At 45.7% G+C, this 25,343-nt stretch overlaps 2 protein-coding genes across 5 annotated transcripts; one reads left to right on the top strand and one right to left on the bottom strand.

Annotated features, from left to right (window-relative positions):
• Positions 1–2,969: 2,969 nt before the first annotated feature.
• On the bottom strand, positions 2,970–5,882 carry SS18L2 (SS18 like 2). Its single transcript, XM_028739385.2, has 3 exons — positions 5,724–5,882; positions 4,765–4,841; positions 2,970–3,754 (listed from the first exon to the last, which is right to left on the bottom strand). The coding sequence occupies exons 1-3, from the start codon at positions 5,790–5,792 to the stop codon at positions 3,661–3,663; spliced, it is 240 nt and encodes a 79-aa protein (XP_028595218.1). The 5' UTR covers positions 5,793–5,882; the 3' UTR covers positions 2,970–3,660.
• Positions 5,883–6,579: 697 nt separating this feature from the next.
• KATNB1 (katanin regulatory subunit B1) lies at positions 6,580–24,182 on the top strand. 4 transcript variants are annotated; one of them, XM_028739379.2, is made up of 21 exons: positions 6,589–6,701; positions 8,087–8,208; positions 8,455–8,734; positions 9,138–9,268; positions 10,704–10,821; positions 11,386–11,486; positions 11,889–11,930; positions 12,967–13,050; positions 13,204–13,319; positions 14,598–14,669; positions 14,932–15,082; positions 15,409–15,596; positions 16,478–16,608; positions 17,557–17,607; positions 17,952–18,028; positions 18,887–19,009; positions 19,780–19,929; positions 21,052–21,128; positions 21,624–21,698; positions 22,719–22,835; positions 23,435–24,182. In XM_028739379.2, the coding sequence occupies exons 3-21, from the start codon at positions 8,695–8,697 to the stop codon at positions 23,565–23,567; spliced, it is 1,977 nt and encodes a 658-aa protein (XP_028595212.2). In that variant the 5' UTR covers positions 6,589–6,701; positions 8,087–8,208; positions 8,455–8,694; the 3' UTR covers positions 23,568–24,182. The 4 variants fall into 4 exon arrangements, with proteins under 4 accessions (XP_028595211.2, XP_028595216.1, XP_028595212.2 ...); XM_028739378.2 differs by lacking the exon at positions 8,087–8,208 and having other exon boundaries at positions 6,580–6,701; XM_028739380.2 differs by lacking the exon at positions 8,087–8,208 and having other exon boundaries at positions 6,639–6,658.
• The last annotated feature ends 1,161 nt before the right edge of the window (positions 24,183–25,343 follow it).

The raw sequence follows: 25,343 nt of genomic DNA, 5'->3' as shown, positions 1-25,343 counted from the left end.
GGGGGCGGAATCCCCTCATAAAGACTGTTATATTATCTCACTTTTGATCCCTCGTTCTTTTACTTATTTACAAAAATGAGGCTCTTGTGCCTTAAAACATTGCTGCATTTGTGAAGCTCCCTCTGCTTGACACGCAACTGATTTCTCCCCTCCCTGTGCCATTAAGGATTAAGTACTTGCTTGAATTTCTCAAAAGCATGTGGGTTCCAGCCTGCTAACATAGTGTAACTTTGATACCAGTGATTTTCATTCAGGTGCCTCTTTCAGTGTTAACTTACCAAGTATGAAGTCATAGCAAGGAGCGTGTATTCACAATGCTACATGAAACCAAAAGTCCCATAGCTCCTGCTCTGATGTGGGTGTAGAACTGATGTGGGATCATTTGCAGAGATCATTAGAAACCTCACCTACACCATCCCAAAATCCATTTTCTTTGTTGAGCTAGCCCTTAGACATGGTACCTAGGCTAAGCCAGCTTCAGTCCCTAGTATTCTCTATGCTTACAGCAGGCATGGCTAGACTTGGCCCTCCAGATGTTTTGGGAGCTAACAGGACCAGTGGTCAGGGATGATGGGAATTGTAGTCCCAAAAAATCTGGAGGGCCAAAGTTTGGCCCTGCCTGGCTTACAGTCTTAATACTACCGAGTGTAGGGTATTAAACACATGCTATGTGGACACCTTTTCTGAATGGAAATGTATCTGGATTCCTAACCCAAGCTTTACTACCTAGCAGACATTGTGTATATTGTCTATAGGTCTCGCCCAGCCTGTCTCATCCAGATGTTTTGGACTAGAACTCACATGGGCTGGCTGGGACTGATAGGATAGCATTCAGTTGAAAGGCTGCCCCCTAGGCATTGGTAACTAGTGTGCTTGGTGTCAGAACTATAGCTGGTCCCATAATGCAACAGCACAAGTGGTGAGGGACAGGAATATAGATGATTGCAAGAACAGCTGTCTATAAATAGTGTGGCAAAGCTTTTGCAGATGTCAGACCTGGAGCAGGAAGAATAAGTCTCTGCTTCAGGAAGGAAATTTTTGACCAGCATTGATGAGTATCTAGAACTCCTATTGACACATCAAAGTCTCACTGCCTCATTCAAGGCTTGATATGGGCACTCTATATCCTCAAAACCTATCCAACCTGTCCCGTGTAGCATCTTGTACTGATGTTTCATTTAAGTATGTGGGCATCTATAGCACTTAAGTTCCATACCATGTAAGCATGTAAGCAGTACCTCACCAACTATTCTGTACACTTAAGTCTTCGCTTTCCACCATCTTTCTGCCCTTGTCCTCATCCAAATTTAACAGACTCAACAGACTTGCGACAAATAGTCTTGGTTTTATTATTAGAAAATTATTAGAAAATTCATGATTCAAAATGGCAGAATGTTCTTTGATCCCACTGCCTTAACTAGTCAGGTACTAGTCTTCTTCTTGCCTCACTCTGCTTTAGAACAGGTCTGATTGCCCAGCTACAATACAGCATTCTGCCTGGGGTACCTCACTGCATTATCATGTGCAATCGATGTGAATTTAGCAGCAGTTCCAGAAAGTAATGTTTAAAGTTAGAAAGAACATTGAAAATGTATGTTTTAAGTTACAATACCTGGATCTGCTCCACTTGCAGGATACCAAATGATATGGAATTGCTGAAGAGTGCATTCATTCTAGATGCAGCTGTTGTGTGGCTGTATCCTACAGCTGTGCTGCAAAGAACTGCACAGCTGCCATGGACAGCCTCCCAGGGCCCTGAGGCCAGTGGCAGAGGCTAGAGAATGCCTCCCTTCATCTTGGAGAGGATTAACAGGTGCTTTGCCTCTGGCTCGAGTGTGTTGTGTAGTGGCCTTCATTGTAAGTTGGGAGTAAAAACAATTTCTAACATGAAAACCCTTTGTATCAATATGCTGTCATTTGTTACCATAGACTGGAAACATAACTTAGAAACTTTTAGTTAATAAGCATGGTTGGGGGAGAGCTCCCATTTTATACTACTCCTGGTCCAGGGGGCAGGGGTCCATTCCACCAGCAGTGCAAATGTAGTAGGAGAGGCTTTGCACCACCAGTTTCAGTGATAGAATGAGCTGCTGTTACTACTTCACATCAACTCACTATGCTCCTTTTACATTGTATAGCTTTAGGTTTCTCTTTTCTTTTTTGAAAGGAGAGAAATCCCCCACGCCAACAGTCCTCTTTTACAATTAAGTGCTCTGGCAGCAGCTACTTTGCCTAGTCAGGGGAGATAGCTGGGGCTACAGCAAACAAGGAAAGTAGTTTTAAGCAATAATAAAAGGGAGCTATAAACTGAGCAAGCAAACTCTGGGTGTTTCTGATGGTTAGAGCTGTTTTGACAGTGGAATAGACTCCGTCGGGAGGTTGTGGGCTCTCCTTCCTTGGATGTTTTTAAGCAGAGGTTGGATGACCATCTGTCAGGGATGCTTTAGTTGAGATTCCTGCATTGCAGGGGGTTGGACTTGATGACCCTTGAGGTCCCTTCCAACTCTACAATTTTATGATTCTAAGTGAAAAGCAGCAATGCACCAGCTCCTCTGCATTCCAAAGCAGCTGTGGTGCTCTTTTGTCACTCATTCATAAAGTGTTATTACTGAGGCAATCTTACCCAACCTGCAACCTTTCAGACAGTTTGAACTTCAACTCCCATGAACCCTGGATAGCACAGCTATATAGTCTGGAGTCAATGAGTTTTAGTCCAAAACACCTGGAGGGCATTGGCTGGGGAAAATAATTCATGCTAAGCTACGATACCAGCTATCCTTTCCCTTAGAATCCATGGGGGAAAACCTCAGTTCACTGCCTAGAATCTTTCAGTAAGTACTAGCAAGAAACATTTAAAACATTGCTAGAACGTTAGCAATCCAGGAGGGAAAGAAAATAATATTTTATAAAAGCACACTGAGAACTATGGAGATATGGATTGATCTGAAAATATTAAGTGGTTCAAAACAGCCAGTTGAAATATCTTTATTTTTCCCTCTACTGCATGTATGTATCAGGATCAATATGGTTTTTACTACAGAAAAGGAATACACATTAAAGTAATCAAAGCTTAGCAGTGCCCTTTATGAGTGATAATGTTTAATTCCATACAAATAAGAGGCAAAAGGAGGTGTTTTGTCAGTAGGCATGTGACAATTCTCTCTTCCAAGCACTAACAGGTAACTGCATACACCACCACATTGTTATAATCTCTTGCTCTTTTCACCATATCCGGAATGAGATTTTAATGTAAAAATGTTAAGTACCCCTTCTTTACCAACCTTCTTCATGGGTCACTGGGCTAGAATGTAATGTCACCTGGAGAACTGATGCTCTGAGGCAATGGCAAATGTTGATAATAATACCCATCAACCTTGACCTTTTAAGCAGTGACATTGTAGCTGAAGGAATATGCAGTGCACTATGTCATTTTTCCTTTTGCACCCAAGGTGGGGGATAAAGCAAATGGCATTTACTAGTTGATGGCAAAGAGGATGAAATGAAGGCAGGAATGTGTTCTGTTAAGGAAGCACAATTCAGCTGGCTTTCCATCAGGTGCTGGATTTATTCCTCTCCTTTAAAGAGGAGGGGACTAATGGATCTTCCAGATTCACTCCCCATTTCCTTCAAGGATTCACAAGTGTGCCAAGGAGCACAGTATCAGTCTGCAACAGTCTTCCCTGCATTTGGAGAGGGAGATGCATCCGCAATAGTAGCTAAATAAATCAGGTTTCTGTGCAGTGTGTGCTGGTGTCTGTAACAGAGAAACAGAAGAATGAGATTCCTTACGGCAACTGAAATAACAGAATTGCTCTGGCAGCCAGCATATAAGTGACAGTAGGATTTAGCTCTCTATTTTGCTCACTTTTTACTTGAGAAAGCAGAGGGAAGGGAAGAGTTGTTAATTAATAAGAAGCCAATAATATTTTTGAATCTTCTTAGCTTCTTTCCCCTGTTCCTGATAGTATTTTATTTTTAAATTGAAGGAATTTTTTTAAAAAAATACTAATTAAGTCAATGTTTTGTTGTTTAGTCGTTTAGTCGTGTCCGACTCTTCGTGACCCCATGGACCAGAGCACGCCAGGCACTCCTGTCTTCCACTGCCTCCCACAGTTTGGTCAAACTCATGTTGGTAGCTTCGAGAACACTGCCCATGTTTAATGATGTTTAATGATCACTTAATTCCTGCAAAGGCATAGATGAGTGGGCAATGATGCACACTGGAGCACATCATTCTAACTTTACATTCACACTGATGAAGTCTGAACTAGCAGTGTTTAACCAGGGAAGATCTTGCTGTTGTGGTACACAGCTCTATAAAATCATCAAGCTTGTGCAGTGGCAGCAAAAGGGGGAAATGTTAGGGATTATTAGAAAAGAAATTAAAAATAAAACAGCCACTATTACAATGGCCTTTCAGAAGTCTAGGGCTGCCAAGAAGAAGGGGTCGGTACATCTGTAAGCTATTACCTCCCACATTAAATTCAGCGAAATAAACAAGATTTTCATTAATGCCCTGCACAGTCTGGTTGTGTTTTACAGACTAATTGCATTTATTTCAGCAACAATGTGCCTGATTTCAATTCTCCTTCACCTCCCCTGTAAATTTGCTCAGGACCAATGAGATTTATTCAAACCCACGTCTTGCAATGAGACACGCAAGCTCTCTAAACAATTACTTGATTGTTTGCTTTAATCAAGCAAATACAAAAATGAAGTCCTGAAAAATGCCTAATAGGCGACTCTTAGATTGAATTTACTTACTGCACACATTCTTCAGCTCTTCCTTTATTCTGATATTCCACAATACATCGAATCAGCTGGTCATTTTCTTCAAGCAGCTGAAAGTCACAACAGCACTGGATCAACTGCATATTACTGAAACTTGTTCAAGAACAACTACTTAACGATTACACTGGATAATTGTGAGGATGCTTTATAGACTGTGCACTACCATCTAACGATCAAGGAGGCAGTGTGTGGGTAGTCAGAGGCTTCAAAGGCACCAGGGAACAATTTAAGAGCACCATGGTGCCCACAGGTGTCCTACTGATGACCCCTGATTTCAGATTATTAAAGTGGTGGGTGAAGAATATCCGGTACTAAAAGAATGTCAAATAATTCAGTCGTCAACTTACAGACTTAAATATTAAAGGGTGAGTTTTCTTTTTGGTAGCGTTAAGAGTTTACTATTACTGTACTGCAAAAGGTATAGGATATTCTCGCAGACTATGCTATTCATTTGTTTTAGTCATCTTTCTGGCAGTGTACCGCTTTTTATTGTACTTGGTTATGGCCTCTCGCTAAGCAATCATAACCGAGGAGAGTGAAGGAGCCGATCTGCGCAGAGCCACTGATTTCGGCCAATCCTGAGAATGTACAGAGTGCACTGCCCTTCCTAATGCGCAGGCGGATCAGTGGGCGTTCCTTGACCAGGCTCGATGACGTCACGCTCTCAGCTTTTAAGCAGCCCGGACCATCTTCACGCAGCCTGCAAGAGGCGGGGAATGAAATTGCAAGACACTTCCGGTTCTAATCGACTAACTAACTAACCCAATACAAAGAACCTGGCCAGGAAACCAGAGAGAGAGGAAGGTAGAGCGGCGCTCTGACGCCTCCCGACGTTCTTGCCTTTCCTATGGCGGCGTACGGGAGTTAAAAACAAGGCTGCGTGAGCGACGCTCCCCTCCGCTCTCTCTATGGCGCCCGTCCCTTTCGCTCACCCGTTGCAACGTCTCTTGGTTCACCTCCGCCTTGCCTCGGAGTTTCTCCGGCACGAAAACCACCGACATGCCAACGGAGGGAGCGGCAGCGGCTTCTAAGCCTCACGCGAAAAGTGGGCCGCGACGCAAAGGTTGATGGGAGCAAAAGGACAATACTTTGCACCGATTGGCTGCCCCTGTGCAGCCTCGGAAGCTCCCTTACATGAATGCAGATCATTAAATGTAGAGTAGTCCAAATCCCGGTGTGACTACGAAGCTTCCGAGTTTTGAAAATTCCGACCAGTTAAACGGCTTAGACTACAGTGAAAGAATTTATGTGTGTATATGAGAGAGAAGAGTGTGCCAGTCAATTTCTAGCGTTACGGAAGAGGGAGAAAAACTACTTTCTCTGCGCTATGCATAATTTTGTGGATTTCTATCACGTCAGGCTGCAGCACAGACCGTGCTAATTAAGGGGCCTGCTCGCCACTCTCTTCCCAAATCGGCGCTCACTCGCAGCACAGACGCGGCTTCTCCGACTAGCAAAGCCTGCAACGAAAAATCTCAAGTTAACCCAGGAGCTGCGCAGTGCGTGCGACTCTACATCCTTCCTTCAGTCTATAGTATATGTATCAGAGGAACTCCCTCCCTCTCCCCCGCCGTTCTTCGAAGCCTTCGTAGCAATTGGCCAGTCGGGCCGGTGGAGGCGGGCTCTGAAAACAAATTACGACGGCGGGGCCTCAGTTGTGTTGGGAAGGCGGGCTATGGGCTGATTGGCGAGCCTGAAGGCTCGAGGGGCGGACGTGATTGGTCAGGGGCACGAAAGGTGGGCGGGGCCAGGTCGAGGTGAGTTGCCAGGGCTCCGGTTGTCAAGCGGCAGCCAATCGGGGTGGGGGATGGGAGCGGGTGGTGGAGGCGGAGAGCGCTGAGAGCCGTTCAGACGGAGGAGCGCGCGGGTAGGAGACAAGCAAGGCCGGCCGAGACGGGCCTCACTTCGGGGTAGGCCGTGGGTAGCCGCAGCAGCCCCCACCCGAAACCTCCCTGGAGGGGCGGCTGGCCCGGGAAGGCCTTCGGGCTGCCACCCGGGGCCGGGCCGGCCTGTTTACATTCCCTCCTCCGAGCAGGTGCTCGCCTGTCCGGCGGTGTGTGCTTCGGAGGTCCCGGCCAGGCCTCGCCGGAGGGGAGAGGGCTGCTTCTCCTCCGAGCACCGCATGAGGTGGATGGGTGGGATCTTTCTCTCCCCGGGAAGAGTTGGCTGGCCTAAGAGAAGGGGTTTCCTCGGGGCTGAATGGGATCTGCTGCCCGCAGCACTTTGCGGGGTGGGGGTGGGAATGTTCACAAGGTCGGGTGGCTCCCTCGGATTTGAGTCACTTGCTCTAAGCACCGGTGGCTGGGAGGTGCTGACTGGGAGAGGGACGCTGCCCTCGTGCGCTGCTTTGTGGGGTTCTTGGGGGGGGGGGGGCGAGATCTGGTTTCTGGGTCTTAATAGGCCTTTAGCCTGATCCAGGCTCTTCTGAGAAGCTGGCTGAGATCATCTCGCCTATGTCACCCATAAAAACTCCATCCTGACTAACACCTGTAGGGATGCAGCACACACGTATTTATTTGTTTCATAAAATGCTGCTTGATTAGAAAAGCAAAAGCTCGAAGTGTTCTACAAAAAGAATAAAGCATTGCAGTTATTAGTAAACAGAGGCAATATTTTAAAACATTGAAAAGTAATTAAGGTTGGCAATAAGCAAAAACAAAAAATGATTAAAATATGTGTCAGCATCTTGCATACATGGGTAGGCTTGCTATTAGCAGGTGCCAAAAACAGTACTGTGAAAGTGTGGGCCCTACCACACTAAAATATTGATTTCTTACCAATGTGGAATAAGTATTATATGCCACCTGTAACAGAGGCAGTTCATCAGTTCTGTACAATGGGGTAGTAATCCTCAATCTAGAAATTACATGTGTGGGTGGAAATTTGACAGTAAATTGAGGAGTGGAGCATGCAGACAAGATTTAACTCCCTCCTGGAGGCAGGCTGTGAACAAAGTGTATTTTTGAAGGCCACCTCTCAGTTTTAGGGATCCTACTTTCAGGATCAATTCTGTGCCCCACTGTCTGTCTCTACACTACTCCCAATAGTTGTGCTAGTTGTATCCCAAAGCATCTGAATAACACCAAGTTGTCAAAGTCTGCTCTAATTTGTTGCTCGTTGGTGTAATGACAAAAGTACCTTTTATTGTTATTGGAAGATACACAGAAAAGTAGGAGTTCCTGATCACTTACATTCCATGTTTAAAAACAGAATTGGGTTGTATCCAGCCAAGTACTACTTGGAATATATCCAGTACAATTAATGTACCTAACTTAGTCATGTTCATCAATTTCAGTGGGTATACTCTGAGGAGGACTAATACTGTATGCAGCCCAATTCTGGAAATACAGTCATACCTTGGAAGTAGAACTTCTTGCCAGTCGAATGTTTTGGCTCCCAAACACCACAAACCCGGACGTGAGTATTTCGGTTTGCATCCGACGTGGGTTCCGTGGGTTCTGATTGGCTGCAGGAGCTTCTTGGTTTCCAAACGTTTTGGAAGTCGAACAGATTCCGTTCAACTTCCGAGGTACAACTGTACCTGTTCTAAGTTATTGTTATAAAAAAATGATAAATGAAGAAACCTGCTAAGCTCTATTTTAATGTAGTTTGTTTTTCTGCTGTATTATCTGAACTGGTTTAAAACGAACACTTTCCTCCTAGGTAACTTTATTGACTGCTTCCTGGGATTTTGCTTGCATTCTGGAAGAAATAGGCCACTGAATAAGCCTAGGAGACATCTTTATATTTTAAAAATAAAAGTGCCATTGCCTTGACTGCTGCAGGACAGTTCAGAAACTTGAACCTTGTATCTGGGGGGTTGAGCCCCACACATGCTGATGAAAACAGAGCTTTGGGAGAGAAAAGAAGACTGCTTTCTGTAGCTGCGTGAGAATCACTGCAATGGCAGCTGCAGTTGCCACCAAGACAGCTTGGAAGCTGCGTAAGTGAAGTCCACTCTTCTGCGTTTATAAATGGGATGTGTTCAGTGCCTGCAATTTTGTCTTCCACTCCTGCTTGACAGCTTGGGTTTCAGCGTTCCCCTGATCACTAGCATCAGACTTGGAGTCAGGTACCTGGTCCAGCTGCTTAGCTGATGACTTAGTGTCTTGTGTCAAATTATATTTAAAAAATCTTACTATGGCCAGAAGGGCTTACATTCAGGCAAGTGGACATAGAATAATTAGCTTAAAAAGCTACAATACATACCAGATATGTGTACCTGTTCGCGTATGCCTCATCAGTAAATGCCAGCTTAAATGTATTGATTTTTGTGTGGGGCTGTAATGGGAGAGAGATGTGGTGATAAAATGTGCTCATGTCTGTGTTTGCTTTTTTTTGTATAGAAGAAATCACTGCTCACAGCAGCAATGTTTCTTCACTTGTGTTGGGCAAAAGCTCAGGTCGGCTCCTTGCAACTGGTGGAGATGATTGTCGAGTTAATATCTGGTCAATTAACAAGCCGAACTGCATTATGGTAAGGATTGGCTAATTTCTCTTTGCTTGTGGGCAGGGTGAGTCAGGGAGCAACCTCTGGCATTAGCTTTAGCCACCCTCCTTTCTATACTGGATCAAACATGAGAAGGGAGGTTTGTTTTAATCTGTGCTTTCGGTAATTTGGCTAGATACACCTAAGTGAGTCAAAGTAAAGTGCAGTTAAGGCCAAAGGGCTGAGGGAAGAACAAGTTGCATTGACTGGCGCCTTGTGGGTTGTTCCTCCCTCAGTTTGAGGGACAGAGCATGATGGCACCTTCACCCAGCGGTAAATTGCAGGCACTGCTGCTCAGGATATACAGTGATACCTTGAGTTACAAATGCCTCAGGTTACAAACGCTTCACATTACAAACTCTGCTAACCTGGAAGAGTTACCTCAAGTTGAGAACTTTGCCCCAGGATGAGAACGGAAATCGTGTGCCGGCGGCACAGCGGCAGCAGCGAGAGGCCCCATTAGCGAAAGCACACCTCTAGTTAAGAACAGTTTCAGGTTAAGAATGGACTTCCGGAACGAAGTAAGTTTGTAACTAGAGGTACCACTGTACCACCAGGTAAAGGCACCATTGCACTCTGGCCCTCAAAATGGTCCTGGGCGATGTATCAATACATCACCGAGGCCTAAAGATGACATTCTGGTCTCTTCAAAAACCAGGAAGTAGTTGGATCTGACATTAGCAGGGTTTCAGTCAAGTGTCCTTCCTTTGTTTTTCATGCAGATCTGGAGACATTTTCTCCACCACCACCTTGCCCCCTGTATTTTGACCTATGAGGAGCTAAGTTGAGCTATTGAGACTTGTATGAGTGGCTGCCTTGGGAGCTGTGGCTGTAGATCCCAGTATGTGTGTAATCCTTTGACTTGGAAGGGCCAAGAAGCTGCAGTGGTATCCCTTTCCACAGCAATGGCCAGTTTGAAATAGTTTTTCTTTTGAATGATTTTTCTTCCAATCCAACCCCTGCACTTTTTCAAAAGGGCATTTCTCTTCTCTTCCACCCCTGCCCCTCGTTTTTTGTATGGTAACTTACTAGTGCTGCAGAATTGAATCTAGAGTGGGCATTTCAACTGTTGCAGTACAGAGCATGATGTTCTTTGTACTACTGTATAGTTTGTGGGAAGTTTGTGATGCAGCTTCATTTCATGCTAGCTGATGGAGCTGCAATTCATTATACAGGAGTAAGTTGCTGAACTCAGTGGAATTTACTTTTGTCCAGGTAGACATCTAGCCATAAACCTGCATTTCTGGTTGATGTGCTTAGTGCACCAGTGTCTGTCCGCGGCTTTGAACATGGCTTTCACCTAATCATTTCTCTACTTGTGGTGTGATGAGTGTAAACATCCTAGCTGTCCTTGTTGTTGCATGCCTTCCTGTGGAGTGGGCCACCTTCAGATGATTCACTACTGCTTTTTCATTTTGCCCAGAGTCTAACGGGTCACACCACACCCGTGGAGAGTGTGAAGATTAATACGAATGAAGAGCTGATTGTTGCGGGGTCCCAGTCAGGCTCCATTCGGATCTGGGATCTGGAAGCTGCCAAAAGTAGGTTCAGAGCCAATTCTTCTACTACTTTTCAGGTTGCCCAGCAGCCCCTTACTTTGCAAAGAGCAGAGAAAGAGAGAGACAGCGCAAGCACACAAGAAAGGACGATATGCGCAACTTTGAAAACTGCAGGGGACCTCTTCCTTCACCTAGGTGGGGGAGGTGTTGGTACTGTTCAGATGCCAGCCCTATGAATAAGAAGAGCTGTTTTGTTTGCACTCAGATCTTTATAATTTCCCCCAATAATATTTATCCATTTGTGTAATGTTTATAGTGCTTAACCTCAGCAGTCAATCTTTCCTCCATTACTTTCATAGAAAAGCAACTTTTAATTTGATGTGTTTGGTAGATGCTTGTGATTTCTATTTTAAGAGACTGTACAGGGAAACGTTAAAACATTTGTATGATTTTCTGATTTCATTCTAAACCAGATTATTTTTTTAAAAAGAATTTTACTGAACCATTGAAATAGCAAATCTGATTTGAACTGAAAAACTGTATCAGTCCTGCATCTTCTTAGACCATGCTTGCATCTCAATTCCCTGCCCTCCCTTTCCCGTCCAGTTCTCCGTACATTAATGGGCCACAAAGCGAATATCTGCAGCCTAGACTTCCATCCTTTTGGAGGCTTTGTAGCTTCAGGATCCATGGACACCAACATTAAGGTAAGACTTTTGAGTCTCCCTCACTCCCTGCACGTGTATTTCATAACAGCAGGATCCCCAAAGGGCTGCATATCAGTGGATGTAAGGAGCTGTTTTGTATTAAGTCTGAGTAGTTGTTCATGCAGCCCAGCAATATTCTCATGAACCAGAAGCCGCTTTCCAGTGGTGTGGGCAGAGCTCTTCTCAGCCCTTTAACTATGAACTGATAGTGCACCCAAGACGTCATTTGTGTGTGTTCTGCACTTCAGCTGACATCCTGTTTTTGAAATTCAAATAGTTGCATATTCTTAGAAAATGTCCCTCAACCCCAGGACCTTTTTAATTGGAGACCGGTGATTTGGAAGATCTTCAAGACATTTCCAAGTTGCCATTGTAAAACTTTTGTCCATTTCCTTCATGCAGCTTTGGGACGTGAGGAGGAAGGGCTGCGTCTTCAGGTACAAGGTAAGAAGGAAAGCATATTATTTTGTCTGCAGAGCACCCCTCAAATCTCCTTCTGCCTCTGGGAGTTCTTCCATGTCCAGTTGCTACAGTGTTTCAGTTTGGAGAGCTCATTGAGACAATCCCACCCACAGGTTCTGGGCAGTTTACAAAATTTGCAGCGTCTATTACATAAACAGGGTCTACATTTTTTGGCTGGATAATCCAGTTACTGTGGCTGCCAGCCCTCAGGCCCCACCCAACCAAAGGAAGGGCCAATGGGGAGAGGGATCCATTGGGTACTGCTTCTTGAAGGTGCCCAGAGAGGCTTGATGCCATTAATCTTGCAAGTTAATATCTTCTCATCCCTTTTGTACTTTGGTACTGACCTTCACATCCACCTTGCATTATTTTTTAAAATAGTGTGCTCCAATTAAAAAGCATGCACTGGCTCATGGAACTATAGCACCGCCTGCACCTCTTCCCAAAGTACAACCTCTCCTCCTCCTGTCTTTCTAGCTCCCTCTGACTCGTTTCCAGGCAAACCCTTTTTCTGTGCTCAACTCCTATCCTCCAAAGTTCATGATTTCTTTCCACTGTTGATGGAGCCCTCAGCTGGTCTCTAACATGCCAGCTGCACCTCACAGGAATTGAGAAAGGCTCCCCTCCCTCCAAAAGGAGCCCAAGTACTTGGCAAATCATTAAGCTCTTCCCTATCCAATCTCATTTTCCTTCCTTACTAGAAAGTGATATTTACAATGTTTGAAGCTGTATCTTGGCTATGTAGCTTTCACCAACCTGGTGCCCTCCAGATGTTTTGCATGCTGGCTGGGGCTGATGGGAGTTGCAGTCCAACACATCTGGAGGGCGCCAGGTTGGCAAAGGCAGTCTAAGGGATTGTATTTTCTCTGTTGTATTTTCTCTCTATATAGTAATTTCACAACATGACAGCTGTTGTGAGACATGCTCAGCCTTCATGTTTCCTGTGTGTGACCCATTATTTCATCCTGGGAGTGCCAAGCTCTGCTAGGAATGAACTGGGTCTGTTTTGCCTTTACAGGGCCATACTCAAGCTGTCCGCTGTCTCCGATTCAGCCCTGATGGCAAATGGCTGGCGTCGTCTGCAGACGATCACACAGTGAAGGTACTGGTCTGATTTTGCCAGACCCCTTTGGCATTCACCTTCCTTCTTGTGGCAGTTTTGACTGCTTGCCACACCAAGAGGTGCTCTTTTGTGCCAAACAATCAGGAATGGGGTTGGGCAACCTCAAGGCTTTAAAGTTCTTTTTCTATCTAGTTGTGGGACCTGGCTGCTGGGAAGATCATGTTCGAGTTCACAGGACACACGGGGCCAGTCAACGTTGTAGAATTCCATCCCAATGAATACCTGTTGGCCTCTGGTAGCTCTGACAGGTAAAATCTTGTTGGGAAACAAGTGGGGGACAACAGCATGTGATGTGACTCATCTGCAACTTGCAATTATTTCCTGCAGATACTTATATTTTCATTTGTGGAATTGGAATAATTGTTGGTGATGATTGGAACAGCTTGCCTTTGGAATTTCCTGTCTAGGGAGGCCCTTCTGGTCTCTTCATTATCCTCTTCTGGAACCTAGAACAAGGTCATAAGATTGCCTATGCTTTGCCCAAAATTCAGTCTTTCGTGTTGTTTGAATTATGACAAAGCTTTTGGTAGATGTCAGCATGCTAGATTTTGGAGTTTGGTATATGCTGATGGCTCTCAATCTTCTTTCTCTTCTTCCTTGAACCTTGGTGAGACTATAGAGTCTCTGAAATGATGCTGGATAAATGGGCTGGATGAACTGAAGCAGGTTCAAATGGGGGTGTAGACGAACAGTGGGCCTGTTGAGTTGAGAGTAGGTGTAAAATCTGTCTGAATGGTCTTGCCGCCCCTTCTGAAGGAACGGGTTTGCTGCTCAGGGGTGATATTTGACCCAGTACTACTGCTGCAGCTGTGCCTTTTCCCAACTGCACCAGATATATTTGCTGCACCATCTTGTGTAAGATAAAATATTTGGTCTCGGTCATTACAGGAAAGTGTTTTATATAGCTCACAAACTATTTGGTTTATAACACAGCAGCTGGGATTGACCTTAGAGAGTGGTTGTTACAGAGCTGCCCTGGTTACCAATTGGTTTCTGGGCACTTCAGAGTGCTGTGTTTTCCTTTTAAATCCCAAAGTGCCCTAGCCTCTGGACACCTTTGCTCTTAGGTCCTGCCATGTGATTTTAAGAACGTCTGAGGAGTTTCTGATGAGGTTGCCATCATTATCACAGATCTACTGGCTGATCATGGCTAGAGAAACCTTGTGTGTTAGCCCAGTTAAAGCTACTAGCCTGCAAATTTTTCCTGGCATGCTGGGGGCTGTCAAAAGAGGAAAAGAGAGTTCTGTTCCTCTTCCCCCAAGCTACAGATATGGGGGCTTCCCTCCTCTGGCAGCCCACTTGGTTTCTCTGCTGGGCACAGACGAGAGTAACTGAGTGCTCTGTTCCTTGTCTGGAATCCCAGACACTCATCTACACCTGTTTGTTTTTTGTGCTCCATCCTTATTTTTATTAGGACCACAGACTGTTGCTAGAAACAAAGACCAATGAATAATCAAGTGTTGGATTAACTTCTGCTTGCCTTGGGCCTAGGAGATCACATAGGTGTGTTTTTTTCTGTCTTGCAGAACGGTCAGGTTCTGGGACTTGGAGAAGTTCCAGGTGGTGAGCTGCATTGAAGAGGAGGCCACTCCTGTCAGGTACATCAGACTTGGGCAGTGATTTGTGTCAAGAGGCATGAGGGCATGTTCTTGCTTTGTGTGACTTTGCTATGGGGATCCCAGACTCTTAATGCTCTTTCAGTTCCAAGCTCTGGTTTGGCCAAGCGGCTGAAATGAATGCATGCAGTTAAAGGCTAGCAGAGATTGTGACCATCTCCTGACATGGAATATCAGTGGCACACCTTGTTTTGCACCAGTGTCTGGATGACCTGCACATTCACTTTTCCCCTCTCCCCTTCAGGTGTGTGCTGTTTAACCCCGATGGCTGCTGCTTGTATGCTGGCTGCCATGATACCCTGAGAGTGTATGGCTGGGAGCCTGAGCGCTGTTTTGATGTGGTCTTGGTGAATTGGGGCAAGGTGGCTGATTTGTCTATCTGTAACAATCAACTGGTGAGTGACTGAAGGGGCAGGAAGGGACTTGGGTTTCCTGCTCTGTTAATGGGTGCAACAAGTGGATATGCCACAAGTTGTGCTTCTGACACTGGCAGTAGCATGGCAGGGCCATTCCTAGTGCACACTTGGCCCCTGACTCTTGCAAATGGACCCCGAGTCATCTCCTCCTCATGTCTTCTGGTAGTTTTCATTTTGAGTTTGCTTCCCGTTCCCTTCACATGGTTGCCAGGGTGGATTCTTGTTGACTTCCCAGAGCACTTTGGCTGCAAACCTGATGTAAAGTTGACTTGCACAGAACATGACTTCTTTTCTGTTCTTCACAGATTGGTGTTTCTTTCACACAAAGCACAGTCTCTTCCTTTGTGGTGGACCTCAGCCGAGTCACAAAATGTGGGCCTGGCACCCGTGGACTGATTCGGGATGACAAGCCTCTCACTCAGCCCTTGCCTGCGGGCTCTTCCCTTCGACGCATCTACGACAGGCCAACGACGACATGCAGCAAACCCCAAAGGCAAGGAAGGAAGACTCCTCTTAGAGGGCGGGAGGTGGCAGCCCCTGTATGCCAAAGGATTGAGAGATGGAAACTGAAAGCAAAGGGATGTTCTCAATGGTTTTTGTGTGGTCCCCTCCATTGGTTCTGGGGGATTTTTCTAAGAAAAACTTGTTTGCCTATTTTATTGTGCATAGCTTTAAAAGAGGACTAGTCAAATTCGTGGAAGATAAAGCCATCAATGGCTACTAGCCACGGTGGCAATGTTGTTGGTGGCAGAATGCCTCTGAATACCTGTTGCTGGGAATCCTAAGAAGGGAGAGGGCTGCTCTTGCTCTCAGGTCCTGCTTGTGGACATCCAGTTGGCCATTTAGGGGAAAATAGGATGCTGGGCTTCAGATATAGCTGAAGGAGCATCTTCACCTCCATCGTTCAGCCTGGACACTGAGGTCCTCCTCTGAGGGTCTTCTGGCAGTTCCCTCACTGTGAGAAGTGAGGTTACAGGGAACCAGGCAGAGGGCCTTCTTGGTGGTGGCATCCACCCTGTGGAATGCCCTCCCATCAGATGTCAAGGAGATAAAGAACTACACAACTTTGTGTAGGGGAGGAAGAGAAAGGAGAATGTTAGCCGCTTTGAGACACCTTCGGGTAGTGATAAAGCAGGATATCAAATTCAAACTCTTCTTCTTTTAGAAGACACCTGAATGAAAGCAGCTTTGTATTGGCTAGTTTTTAATGTTTGACATTTTTATATGTACTAGAAGCCTCCCAGAATGGCTGGGGAAACCCAGCCAGATGGGCGGGGTATTATTATTATTATTATTATTATTATTATTATTATTATTAGCCCCCATTGGCTTCAGGGCTGTTCTGGTATTCTTATATCTGTGGTTTAATGACAGAATGAAACACAACTCAGAGAGCGAGAGGCGCAGTCCAAGCAGTGAGGACGACAGGGAAGATAAGGAATCCACAGCGGAGATCCAGAACACAGAAGACTACAATGAGATCTTCCAGCCAAAGAATCCCATAAGTGAGTGCTGCTGAAGTAATTTGTGTGATGCCACAAAGCAAACCAAGGTGTCCTGCACTGTTTTCCCCATTTTGTAATATTCAATATTTGTGTAGCAGTTGTGAACAAGCATGTGACTCTCCCACAGTTGTTTTAATTTACCGTTGCCTCCAAAGACTTTCAAGAGGCAATCTTAGGTTCACAACTTGCTACTGAATATTGTGTTCTGGCATGGTCAGTCATTTAGAGGTAGAGTACTAGCATCTAAGTTTGCAACATGTGTTTGTTAAATATTTGCACACCATCCTTTGTACATATACATCTGAGGGCAGTCCACAGTGAGAATTTACATCTGAATATATAACTAACACTGCCCCCACCCCCACCAGCAAAAAAGCCCCACACCAAAACACTGCAATTTGGAGCCATACTTAACTAGCTGAACATAAGTCACATTGAAGTCAGTATTAACTTGTCCCATTGATTTCAGTGGAACCTAAGTACAACTAGCTTAGTCTGAATTCTACCCAATAGACATAGAATGTCGGATTATTTTGTCTACCCAATAGACATAGAATGTCGGATTATTTTGATTGTTGTTAGCCGCCCTGAGCCCAGCTTCGGCTGGGGAGGGCGGGATATAAATAAAATTTATTATTATTATTATTATTATTATTATTATTATTATTATTATTATTATTATTCCCAGGATGCATCTTTAGCACATGGAATGGTTGTTTCTATCTCTTGAAAAGAAATGTGGGAAGGAGTGAAGAGGAATAACTGTACCCACTTCTTCCTCAGAGGGAGAAATATTTATTAATCCCTTTACCTGTAATGCCAAAGTGTTACTGCCATAGTGGAAACAAGCTGTAGACTCATGAAGGTGACACCACAGGATCTTCTAATTTCTTGTGTAACTTAAATGGAGTGCAAGGTTGGGCACTTTATTTTTTTTGTCTTTTTCAGCTCGAACTCCACCCAACAAGAGTGAACCTTTTCCTGCACCTCCAGAGGATGGTGAGTTGGGATTTCTTTTTCAAGTATTGAGAAAGAACCAGAGAAGATCTCCATACATCTACTGTATTGCTGGCTTCACGTGGACATTTACAATGTCTACTTTGCTGGGGGAAGTTATGAGTTATCTTTTTCTCGAGTTCGGATTCTTCAGCTTTGCCTCCAAAGGGCAGCGTGTTGGCCCTGGGCACAAAAGAGCCATGGACTGTCTTGGGTGGGAGTGGCAGGAGCCATAGAGTCCAGGGCCATAGAGCCCAGGGTCTTTGACTTCTAGGGCAGAGCTCTCGCCTGCTGCCACTATTTGTGCAGTCTTGATAGTAAGAAAACATAGTTTTTCTTCCCTTCAGAGCCCATGGTTGCCAAAGAAGCCTCAAGGCTCAGTCAAGTGGCAGATATTCCGACTCCGTTGCCAAGCCAAGAGAATGTAAGTGCCTTGCATCCATTGGTGTGCCCTCTCCTCTTCCTGCTTCCCCCCACCCTGGCTCCAGAAATGATGGTGCCTCTATCCCAGGATTTCCCAGCCTTGGGTCTCCAGCTCTTTTGGGATTACAACTCCCATCGTCCCTAGCCTGCAGGACCTGTGGTCAGGGAGGATGGGAAATGTAGTCCAAAAACAGCTGGAGGCCCAAGTTTGGGAAACCCTGCTCTAGCAGCACGAAAAAGAGGCAGTGGCCTGTCACTGTGTTCTAAGCAAGGAAGTCCAGACCAGCCTTTGCCCAACCTCCAGGTGTGTTGGACTACGACTCCCATTATTTGTAAAGGAGTTGTAGTCCAAAATATCTGGAGGTCTCCAGATTGGGAAAGGCTGGGCTCAGTGGAGGAATTTTTAATTACTATCATTTCTTTTTAAGTAAAAAAAATTACACATCACTTAATTGCCAAAACCTCTAAGTGGTTTTGAAAGGCCTTCCCCTGCAGATCTTGATTCTGGTGGTTGGAATTCCCTGCAAGCTTCTTTCTTACAGCCAAATGTGGTGGAGGTGGGATGGGGAGCAAGATGAGACCCAGGGATTTCCTGAGCAGATCCTATCTTGCACCTGATCCTTAACTTCATTTGAAGTGCTCCAGGTGCCTTGGAGCTGACCACTCAGAAGTTGCCAATAGCCTCTAGTGGGTCTGCTTAGAAAACTAAGGAGGAATGCATCAAGTCCTTTGTTGACATGCCACAGAGGATCAGTGGTGCTCAGTATGTGGTGCTCAGTATAGCCAGGTGGTTGCAAATATGGTATCAAAGCTTACAGCCCAGGTGTGTCTGCCCTGACTCCATCTCCACTTCCCACAGCAACCTGACCCTATTCAGAGATCGCCAATAGCATCCTCGACCCCCAAGACCAAGGTTGAGCCATCTGTGATCCCTGCAGCCAGGAATGAGCCTATCGGGCTGAAGGCCTCTGACTTTTTGCCAGTAAGTTTCTTCCCTGTAGAAGAGGGATTGGGAACGACAAGTGGCTGTCGCCTGGGCAGGGAGGAAAGTCTAGTGATTTGCGTGTCCTGCGCACCCTGCTCTTTGGCTGCTTCAGAAGTTTTTAGCAGGTGTCAAAAAGGGGACAGTGAAGATGCCTGCTTTATGTCAAGAGACAGGGAGTTCCAAAGTGTGGGTGCTGCTGCACTAAAGTAGCAATTTTGTATTGTGGCCCTTGTAACAGTGCCAGTTCCACAGATCAAAGTGGTCGAAAGGTCACAGATTGGGTAAGGCAATCCCGCAGGTAAACTGGTCCACAAAAGAAGGGATAATGTTTAGATGGAAGGACATCAGAAACTAGCCTTTAGCAAGAGCCTGGATGGTAGTAGATCCCCTCCCTGGCTAAACACTTTAGATATTTCTCAGCTAGGGTACAAATAATTTAATTGTATGGCTAGTGATTTGGTTTGGTAGTAAATAGTATGATCGAATCAAGACAAAAAGTAGAGCCAGCCAGCCATTCTGGACAAATCAGAGGTAATCTTATCAAGGAGACGGTAGAAAAGAATTCACAGCCCAGCATCCCCATCTTTCCAGTTGTAGTGATAGACCTAATATGTTCTATTCTTTTAACAGTAATGTTTCTGCCTCTAGTTGTGTTAAGTAAAACTGTAATTAACTATACAAAAAGGTACAATTTATGTGTTTGTGTGTGTAATACATTACAAATTAGACCATCAATGCCAAGTTCCCTTTCCTTTCTGTCCTTGCAGGCTGTGAACAACCAAAACCTGGCGGAGATTGTGGATGAAGAGGCCATGTCCCAAATCCGGAAGGGACACGAGACCATGTGTGTGGTGCTTACCAGCCGCCACAAGAACTTGGACACCGTGAGGGCCGTGTGGAGCACTGGAGACATCAAGGCAAGTGGCCTTTTTGTTGCCTTTGTTAAGCAGCACAGTGCCAGGGGCTTTGGGCTTAGCAGGTCCAGATCTCAAACCTCCCACCACTGTCAGCTTGGATACAAAAAGCTTGAAGTTTCATTGTTAGCAGTTGACCAAGAGAGATGCAGATGATGAATGAGCATCTTTTGCTCCAGCTGGGGAGAGGGGCTGCTTTGCGAGCAGGCCCTGTGCCTTTTAAGAAGGCTCCTGTTCTTCCTGCTGACCTTGGGCAGCCAACACATCCCTTTATTCAGGCCAAAATATTTGAAATTTGGGGTGGGGGTGGGGAGTCTGCAGTAGGAATACATTCCACAAGTTGGTTATTATGGTGTAATCAGCAGCATCTCACCTTCCCATGCTGGAAGGAGAGCGCTTCCACACAGTCTTGCTCTACCTGACAAGGAGGTAGCCCAGAACCATTCTCAGCAGTGGGGTGGGTGGCAGGACTGTGACCTGCAAGGAGACCCCGTAACTCAAGATGTGACACAGACTCAGAATAGGCATTCACATTCTCTTTTGTGGATGCCATTCCTACTAGAGGAGGCTGCCTGCTTACTCTCCACTCAGAAGGAGCATTTCCATGGCCACATTATCCCTATCACTTGCATGAGCCTTGAAGTCCCATAAAGAATTGTGCCAATTTTTGGTGGTCTGTCAAGTGCCTCAGTGGCCTTTAGGGGATGCTCCCTCTCAAGATGTCTGCTGGCTGCCCCCTGGGGGGCCTTGGTGTGTTCTGGCAGCTTCTCAGCCAGTGCTTGTCTTAGTCTGGAGATGAGCTTCGGGATGAGAAATGGCTCTTACGGCCCCTGAGGCAGGATCTTCCCTGGGTTGAATTCTTCCTGTCTAAGAGAGCATCATCATGGCAGGTGACCCTGTTCCTATTTGCTTTTCAAAATATAGCCTGCTGTGTATAAAGAGACACTTTTGTCCGATGGAAGGGCTGAAACCTGCATGGCTGATCCCCTCTGCCAAAGGCTGTGTATAGATGTAGCTGAAAGCCTTGGAAGACGTTCTGCTTTACCACCACTTGGCTTGCCTTCATGATGTCTATCTCTAGGAGACTTGCCCTCATCCTGATTTGCCTCTCTTGCTTTTTCACAGACATCTGTGGACTCCGCAGTGGCCATCAACGACCTCTCCGTTATGGTGGACCTCCTGAACATCGTCAACCAGAAGGCGTGAGTTCCAGTTTGCTTTCCTGCCTCAAGGGAATGCTTTCTGCCATGTGGCTCAGGATCCTCTTCCCTTCTTGGGTAACCTACAAGTGCCTCTTGACCTCTTGAGTGGAGGTTGTGGCCAACAGTTACCCACAGGATCCCAGGCCTTATTTCTTGGCAGCCTCCATGTCCTGCCCCATGAAAACTTGTGTGGGACTTGGTGGTGCCACCTGGTGCTTACACCTGCTAGCCCTGTGCTGAGCTTGGAGCCATGGCATAACTCAGATCCCTCATGAGGACTCCCTGGGCTGAGAGTCACCCGCTGTCTCATCCTTTGGCTCCTTTCTGCCTTGGGGTGAGCAAAGGAAGCTTCTTTGTCCTGAATGAGGTCCATCTAGCCGGAGACCAGCAGCTGCTCTCTGGCTAAGGTCTCTGGAGTGTTCTGCAGGTCAGAGGGGTTTGCTGTTGCAGGGCAGGGGTTGGGGTATCTCTCTGGAGCCTGTATTCTCTTTTCAGGTCTCTTTGGAAGCTGGATCTGTGCACAGTCATCTTGCCTCAGATAGAGAAACTTCTGCAAAGCAAATATGAAAGGTGAGTCTTCTGACAAATGTACGTCCTTGGGTAAGAAGAGTGCCTGATCAGTCAAGTGCTTTATTGGCTAGCTGTGGCTAGAGTTTTGTCAACTTGCATTTGATGATGGTCCTGATGAAGTGGCAGTAGCTGCTGCACACCTGTGTGTGTTCATGTCTTGTGCATTTTTCCTATTCTTGGAGGGAGTGGGGTTGTGACTTGCCCAAGCAGAGAGCAGGCCTGGAGGTGGGCCAGCAGGGAAGCAGGCCTGCCAGCTTTGGGCTTATCACAACTTCACTTTGCAGGTGCTGAACAGAAGGGGACCATTGCCCACTTTGCTGTCGCCATGGTCCCAGTGCACTTCTATATTGGGCAGGGTTCCCCCTCTGCCCAAATTTGGTGTCATGTTTGAAGCTTTAAATCATGAGGGGATGTCATCAGCAGAAATAAGCACTGAGAAGGGCCCATCCTAAAGCAGGCTGCCCCACCATCCAACAAGAGAAGTTTGCAGTTCAAGCAGGAGTTTCCTAAGAATGTTGGATGTTGAGTCTTTTCCTCTTTTGCTTTACTAACCACCAAGCTGTGGTTTTCAGGGAGTGATTCCTCTGCCCCAATATTAAAACCACTTCAAAACCTTAGTAGTTGCAGCATCTATGTGTACATCACTTTGTGTTGACGCTTATATACAATTGTGTCACCCCCTCCAGGGGTGCGTGTACACACACAAATTCTGCTCTGGTGGGGGTTTTTTTGGAAGTGCTTCAGAAATCCCTGCAGCAGTGTGGTTGCATTTTGAAGGAGGAACTGGGTGAGAAGCAGTTCATGTGAATATCAATTGCTTTTAAAAGCAGCCTGCTGGGCAGATGCAGGGTGCCCAGCAGAAAAGCCTTCCTGCATCCAGATTTATAAGAAAAGAAACTGGAAGGACAACTGATTTTGCTGTGGCTCTGCCCTTTCTCCTTCACCTGCTTCTCCACTTGCATTTTAGGTTTAGTTGTGAAAACGTTTGTCCTATTCTGATTCTCCTTGTTCTCTTGTCAGTTACGTCCAGACAGGCTGCACTTCTCTGAAGTTGATCCTGCAGAGGTTTCTGCCCCTGATCACAGACATCCTTGCTGCGCCGCCATCCGTGGGGGTGGACATTAGCAGAGAAGAGAGGTAGGGTGGCATCCCTGTTGCTTCCGTTCCTATGTTGCAAATCCTATCAGAACCTTCCCCCGTACCAATTTAGCCTCCTTGCACACCTGAAACCCACAGCTAGCTCGGTCACACTTGCCCCACAGAATCTTGAACAGTTCCAGTTTGTTGCTTTTAGGCTGGAAATATCTGGGCTCCCTCCCACACAACTGCCTCTATCTATTGGGGGGGTGCAGAAGGGGAAAATCTCATTTGGCTTCTGCCAGTAAAGCCTGTATGCCTTGCTGCTGTGTGTCCCTGCACTGGCTAGCAATCAGCAGGTATGCACTGAAACCTTTTTAGTTGTGGTGTGGGTTTTATATTCCCATTGGGCCAAACTGATCACATGCCTTCTCTGTTTTCCAAGAACGTTTTTGTTTGTTTATCTACCATACTCTTTACTTTTGTTTAGCTGCTGCTGCTTCAAGAGCATGTTCTGAATCTAACAGTTCGGTATTTTTCTTGTTGCAAAATGCAGAAGAGCAGGGCATCTAAATAATATTAATAAAATATTGGTGGATGTTGATCAGTCATGGTAGCCCCTCCGTTCCTTCATCCCAGTCTCTCTTTCCCATTGACAGGCTTCACAAATGCCGCCTGTGCTACAAGCAGCTGAAAAACATCAGCAACATCATCAAGAACAAATCTGGACTCAGTGGCCGCCATGGCAGTGCCTTCCGTGAGCTGCACCTCCTGATGGCTGTCCTTGAGTGATGGGGTGGTGCCCTTCATCCAGCCACACATACCGCCTGAAGCTCGTCTTCTCTCCATGGCCTCTCACTCCAGCCACTTCGGGTAGTTTTGTTTGGTGTCCATCTCTCCACAATTCTCCAGGAGGTAAGGGAGGGGGCTGTTGGGTTGGGTGCTCCATGTTCAGTGCCTTACAGGCTACATTGCAAACCGGACTGTCCTGCTGTGGCACAGCCCCCCTGCCTTTCTGTGTACATAGCTGCCTTGGGCAGGGGGCAGCAAATGGGAATGCTGTGTTAGAATCCAACCATGGACAGCATCTCTAGACCCTGGCAACCATCAGTGCTTGGGACCAACTCCCTAGTGATGAGCCCGGCCCTGCTTCATTTCCATCCTCACTGTGGTGGGACTTGAGGCAGGAGTGGGTGGGACTGGACCACCTGCCTGTGCAGCTTAGTCTCTTGGGCTGGAGGAGTTGAGCCCCACACTGCTGCCCCCTCTTGTTTTGTTCCATGGTGGAAAGGCTCGATGCTGAGGAATGGCCTGCTCTTTCCCCTTCATCTCTTGTTAATACGCTGCAGTCTGCTGTTCATAAACTGATAAGTTATGATGAATTTCATTAAAACGTTTGTAACTTTATTTTGAAAAACAGTAGTTTTGTGTCTTTCCCCTTCCGTAGCTCATAATTTTGTTTAGGTTACAGATTCATATTCTAACTCCCACAAAAGGAAAGACTTACAATGCTTTACTTTATATATTATGCCCTTTTCTTCTTTAAAATTAAAGTGACCCTTGGCCCCCAAAGTGACCTAGGAAAAAGCAGAGAGGAAGCGGGTAGCTCCAGCTCTGTTTACCCCAGCAGCCCAGAGACATACCCAGAGGTTTTTCTCCTGGTTTGTGGAGTCAAGTACAGAGGTGGTGGATGCCCTCTGGTGTTGGATGTCCGCTAATGACAAAGTTAAGTCCAATTTGTAGACTAAATCCACCCCAGAGGCAAATTTTATCCACTTGTGTCAAAAGGAAAATGTTATAGCTGTTTATGAAAGCAGATGGGAGGAAACAGCTTTGTTAAAAACGATTTGAATCTGAATTAAGTTGCATCATTTTAGTCTGATCTCCCTACATGCTACTTCCTTTGTGTGTTTTTGTCTTTTTAATTTTATACGCCTGATGGCATGTCTGCGTTTCATTTAATTCTATAAAGTGCTCGGCACTAACACTGTATTGAATTGTTGAGTGGTGTGAGCTTACGTTTGGAGAAAGATTATTATTTGAAAGTGAGAAAACTAGGGATACTCAAGGAATTTGATGTATATATTCCAGAGTGAATTCACTTGGTACACATCATGGGTGGGATCCTTGGAGACCCAAGGTGTTGGGTTTTTTTCCCTTTTTTTAAAAAGGCAGACCATAGATCACCTCATAACAATTAAATTTGCAGAGAAATGCATACTTGAGACTTCTAAAAAAAGACACATAGAAAAATGAGAGAAAACAGAAGGAACATAGACAAAAGTGACATGGACTGAAAATAAACAGATATATCCTTAAATACAAAAATAAAAACAAATAGGAGCAAATAAGTAATTCTGTATGTTACAGGGACAATGATCCCTTCCGCGGAGCTCATTAGAGGATTTCTAATCACCTGGAGTATGGGGGAGGAAAGATGAAATTCAGAGAAAATGCCTTTAGTCCCAGCTATTCTTATAGCTGCTCTGGCCTAGCCAACTACTCATTGTGTGAAGTAAGTACTAGTGTTGCAGGTTAAGCTCTGCCCTAGTCCAGCTGAATTTTGCT

Source organism: Podarcis muralis, chromosome 7 (assembly GCF_964188315.1).
Source record: "Podarcis muralis chromosome 7, rPodMur119.hap1.1, whole genome shotgun sequence".
NCBI lineage: Eukaryota > Metazoa > Chordata > Lepidosauria > Squamata > Lacertidae > Podarcis > Podarcis muralis.
The sequence above is the reverse complement of the archived record's forward strand: the minus strand, read 5'-3'. Positions and strand labels throughout refer to the sequence as shown.

What these genes read in the sequence shown, in the direction of transcription:
- SS18L2 (XM_028739385.2), bottom strand. Translation starts at nt 5,792, where the DNA reads ATGTCGGTGGTTTTCGTGCCGGAGAAACTCCGAGGCAAGGCGGAGGTG. An exon ending in ACCAAGAGACGTTGCAACGG is followed by an intron (nt 4,842 to 5,723) that starts GTGAGCGAAAGG and finishes TGTGACTTTCAG; the next exon opens with CTGCTTGAAGAAAATGACCA. An exon ending in AGAGCTGAAGAATGTGTGCA is followed by an intron (nt 3,755 to 4,764) that starts GTAAGTAAATTC and finishes TCTCTGTTACAG; the next exon opens with ACACCAGCACACACTGCACA.
- KATNB1 (XM_028739378.2), top strand. Translation starts at nt 8,695, where the DNA reads ATGGCAGCTGCAGTTGCCACCAAGACAGCTTGGAAGCTGC. An exon ending in CCAGCCAAAGAATCCCATAA is followed by an intron (nt 16,609 to 17,556) that starts GTGAGTGCTGCT and finishes TGTCTTTTTCAG; the next exon opens with CTCGAACTCCACCCAACAAG. An exon ending in TCCTGCACCTCCAGAGGATG is followed by an intron (nt 17,608 to 17,951) that starts GTGAGTTGGGAT and finishes TCTTCCCTTCAG; the next exon opens with AGCCCATGGTTGCCAAAGAA.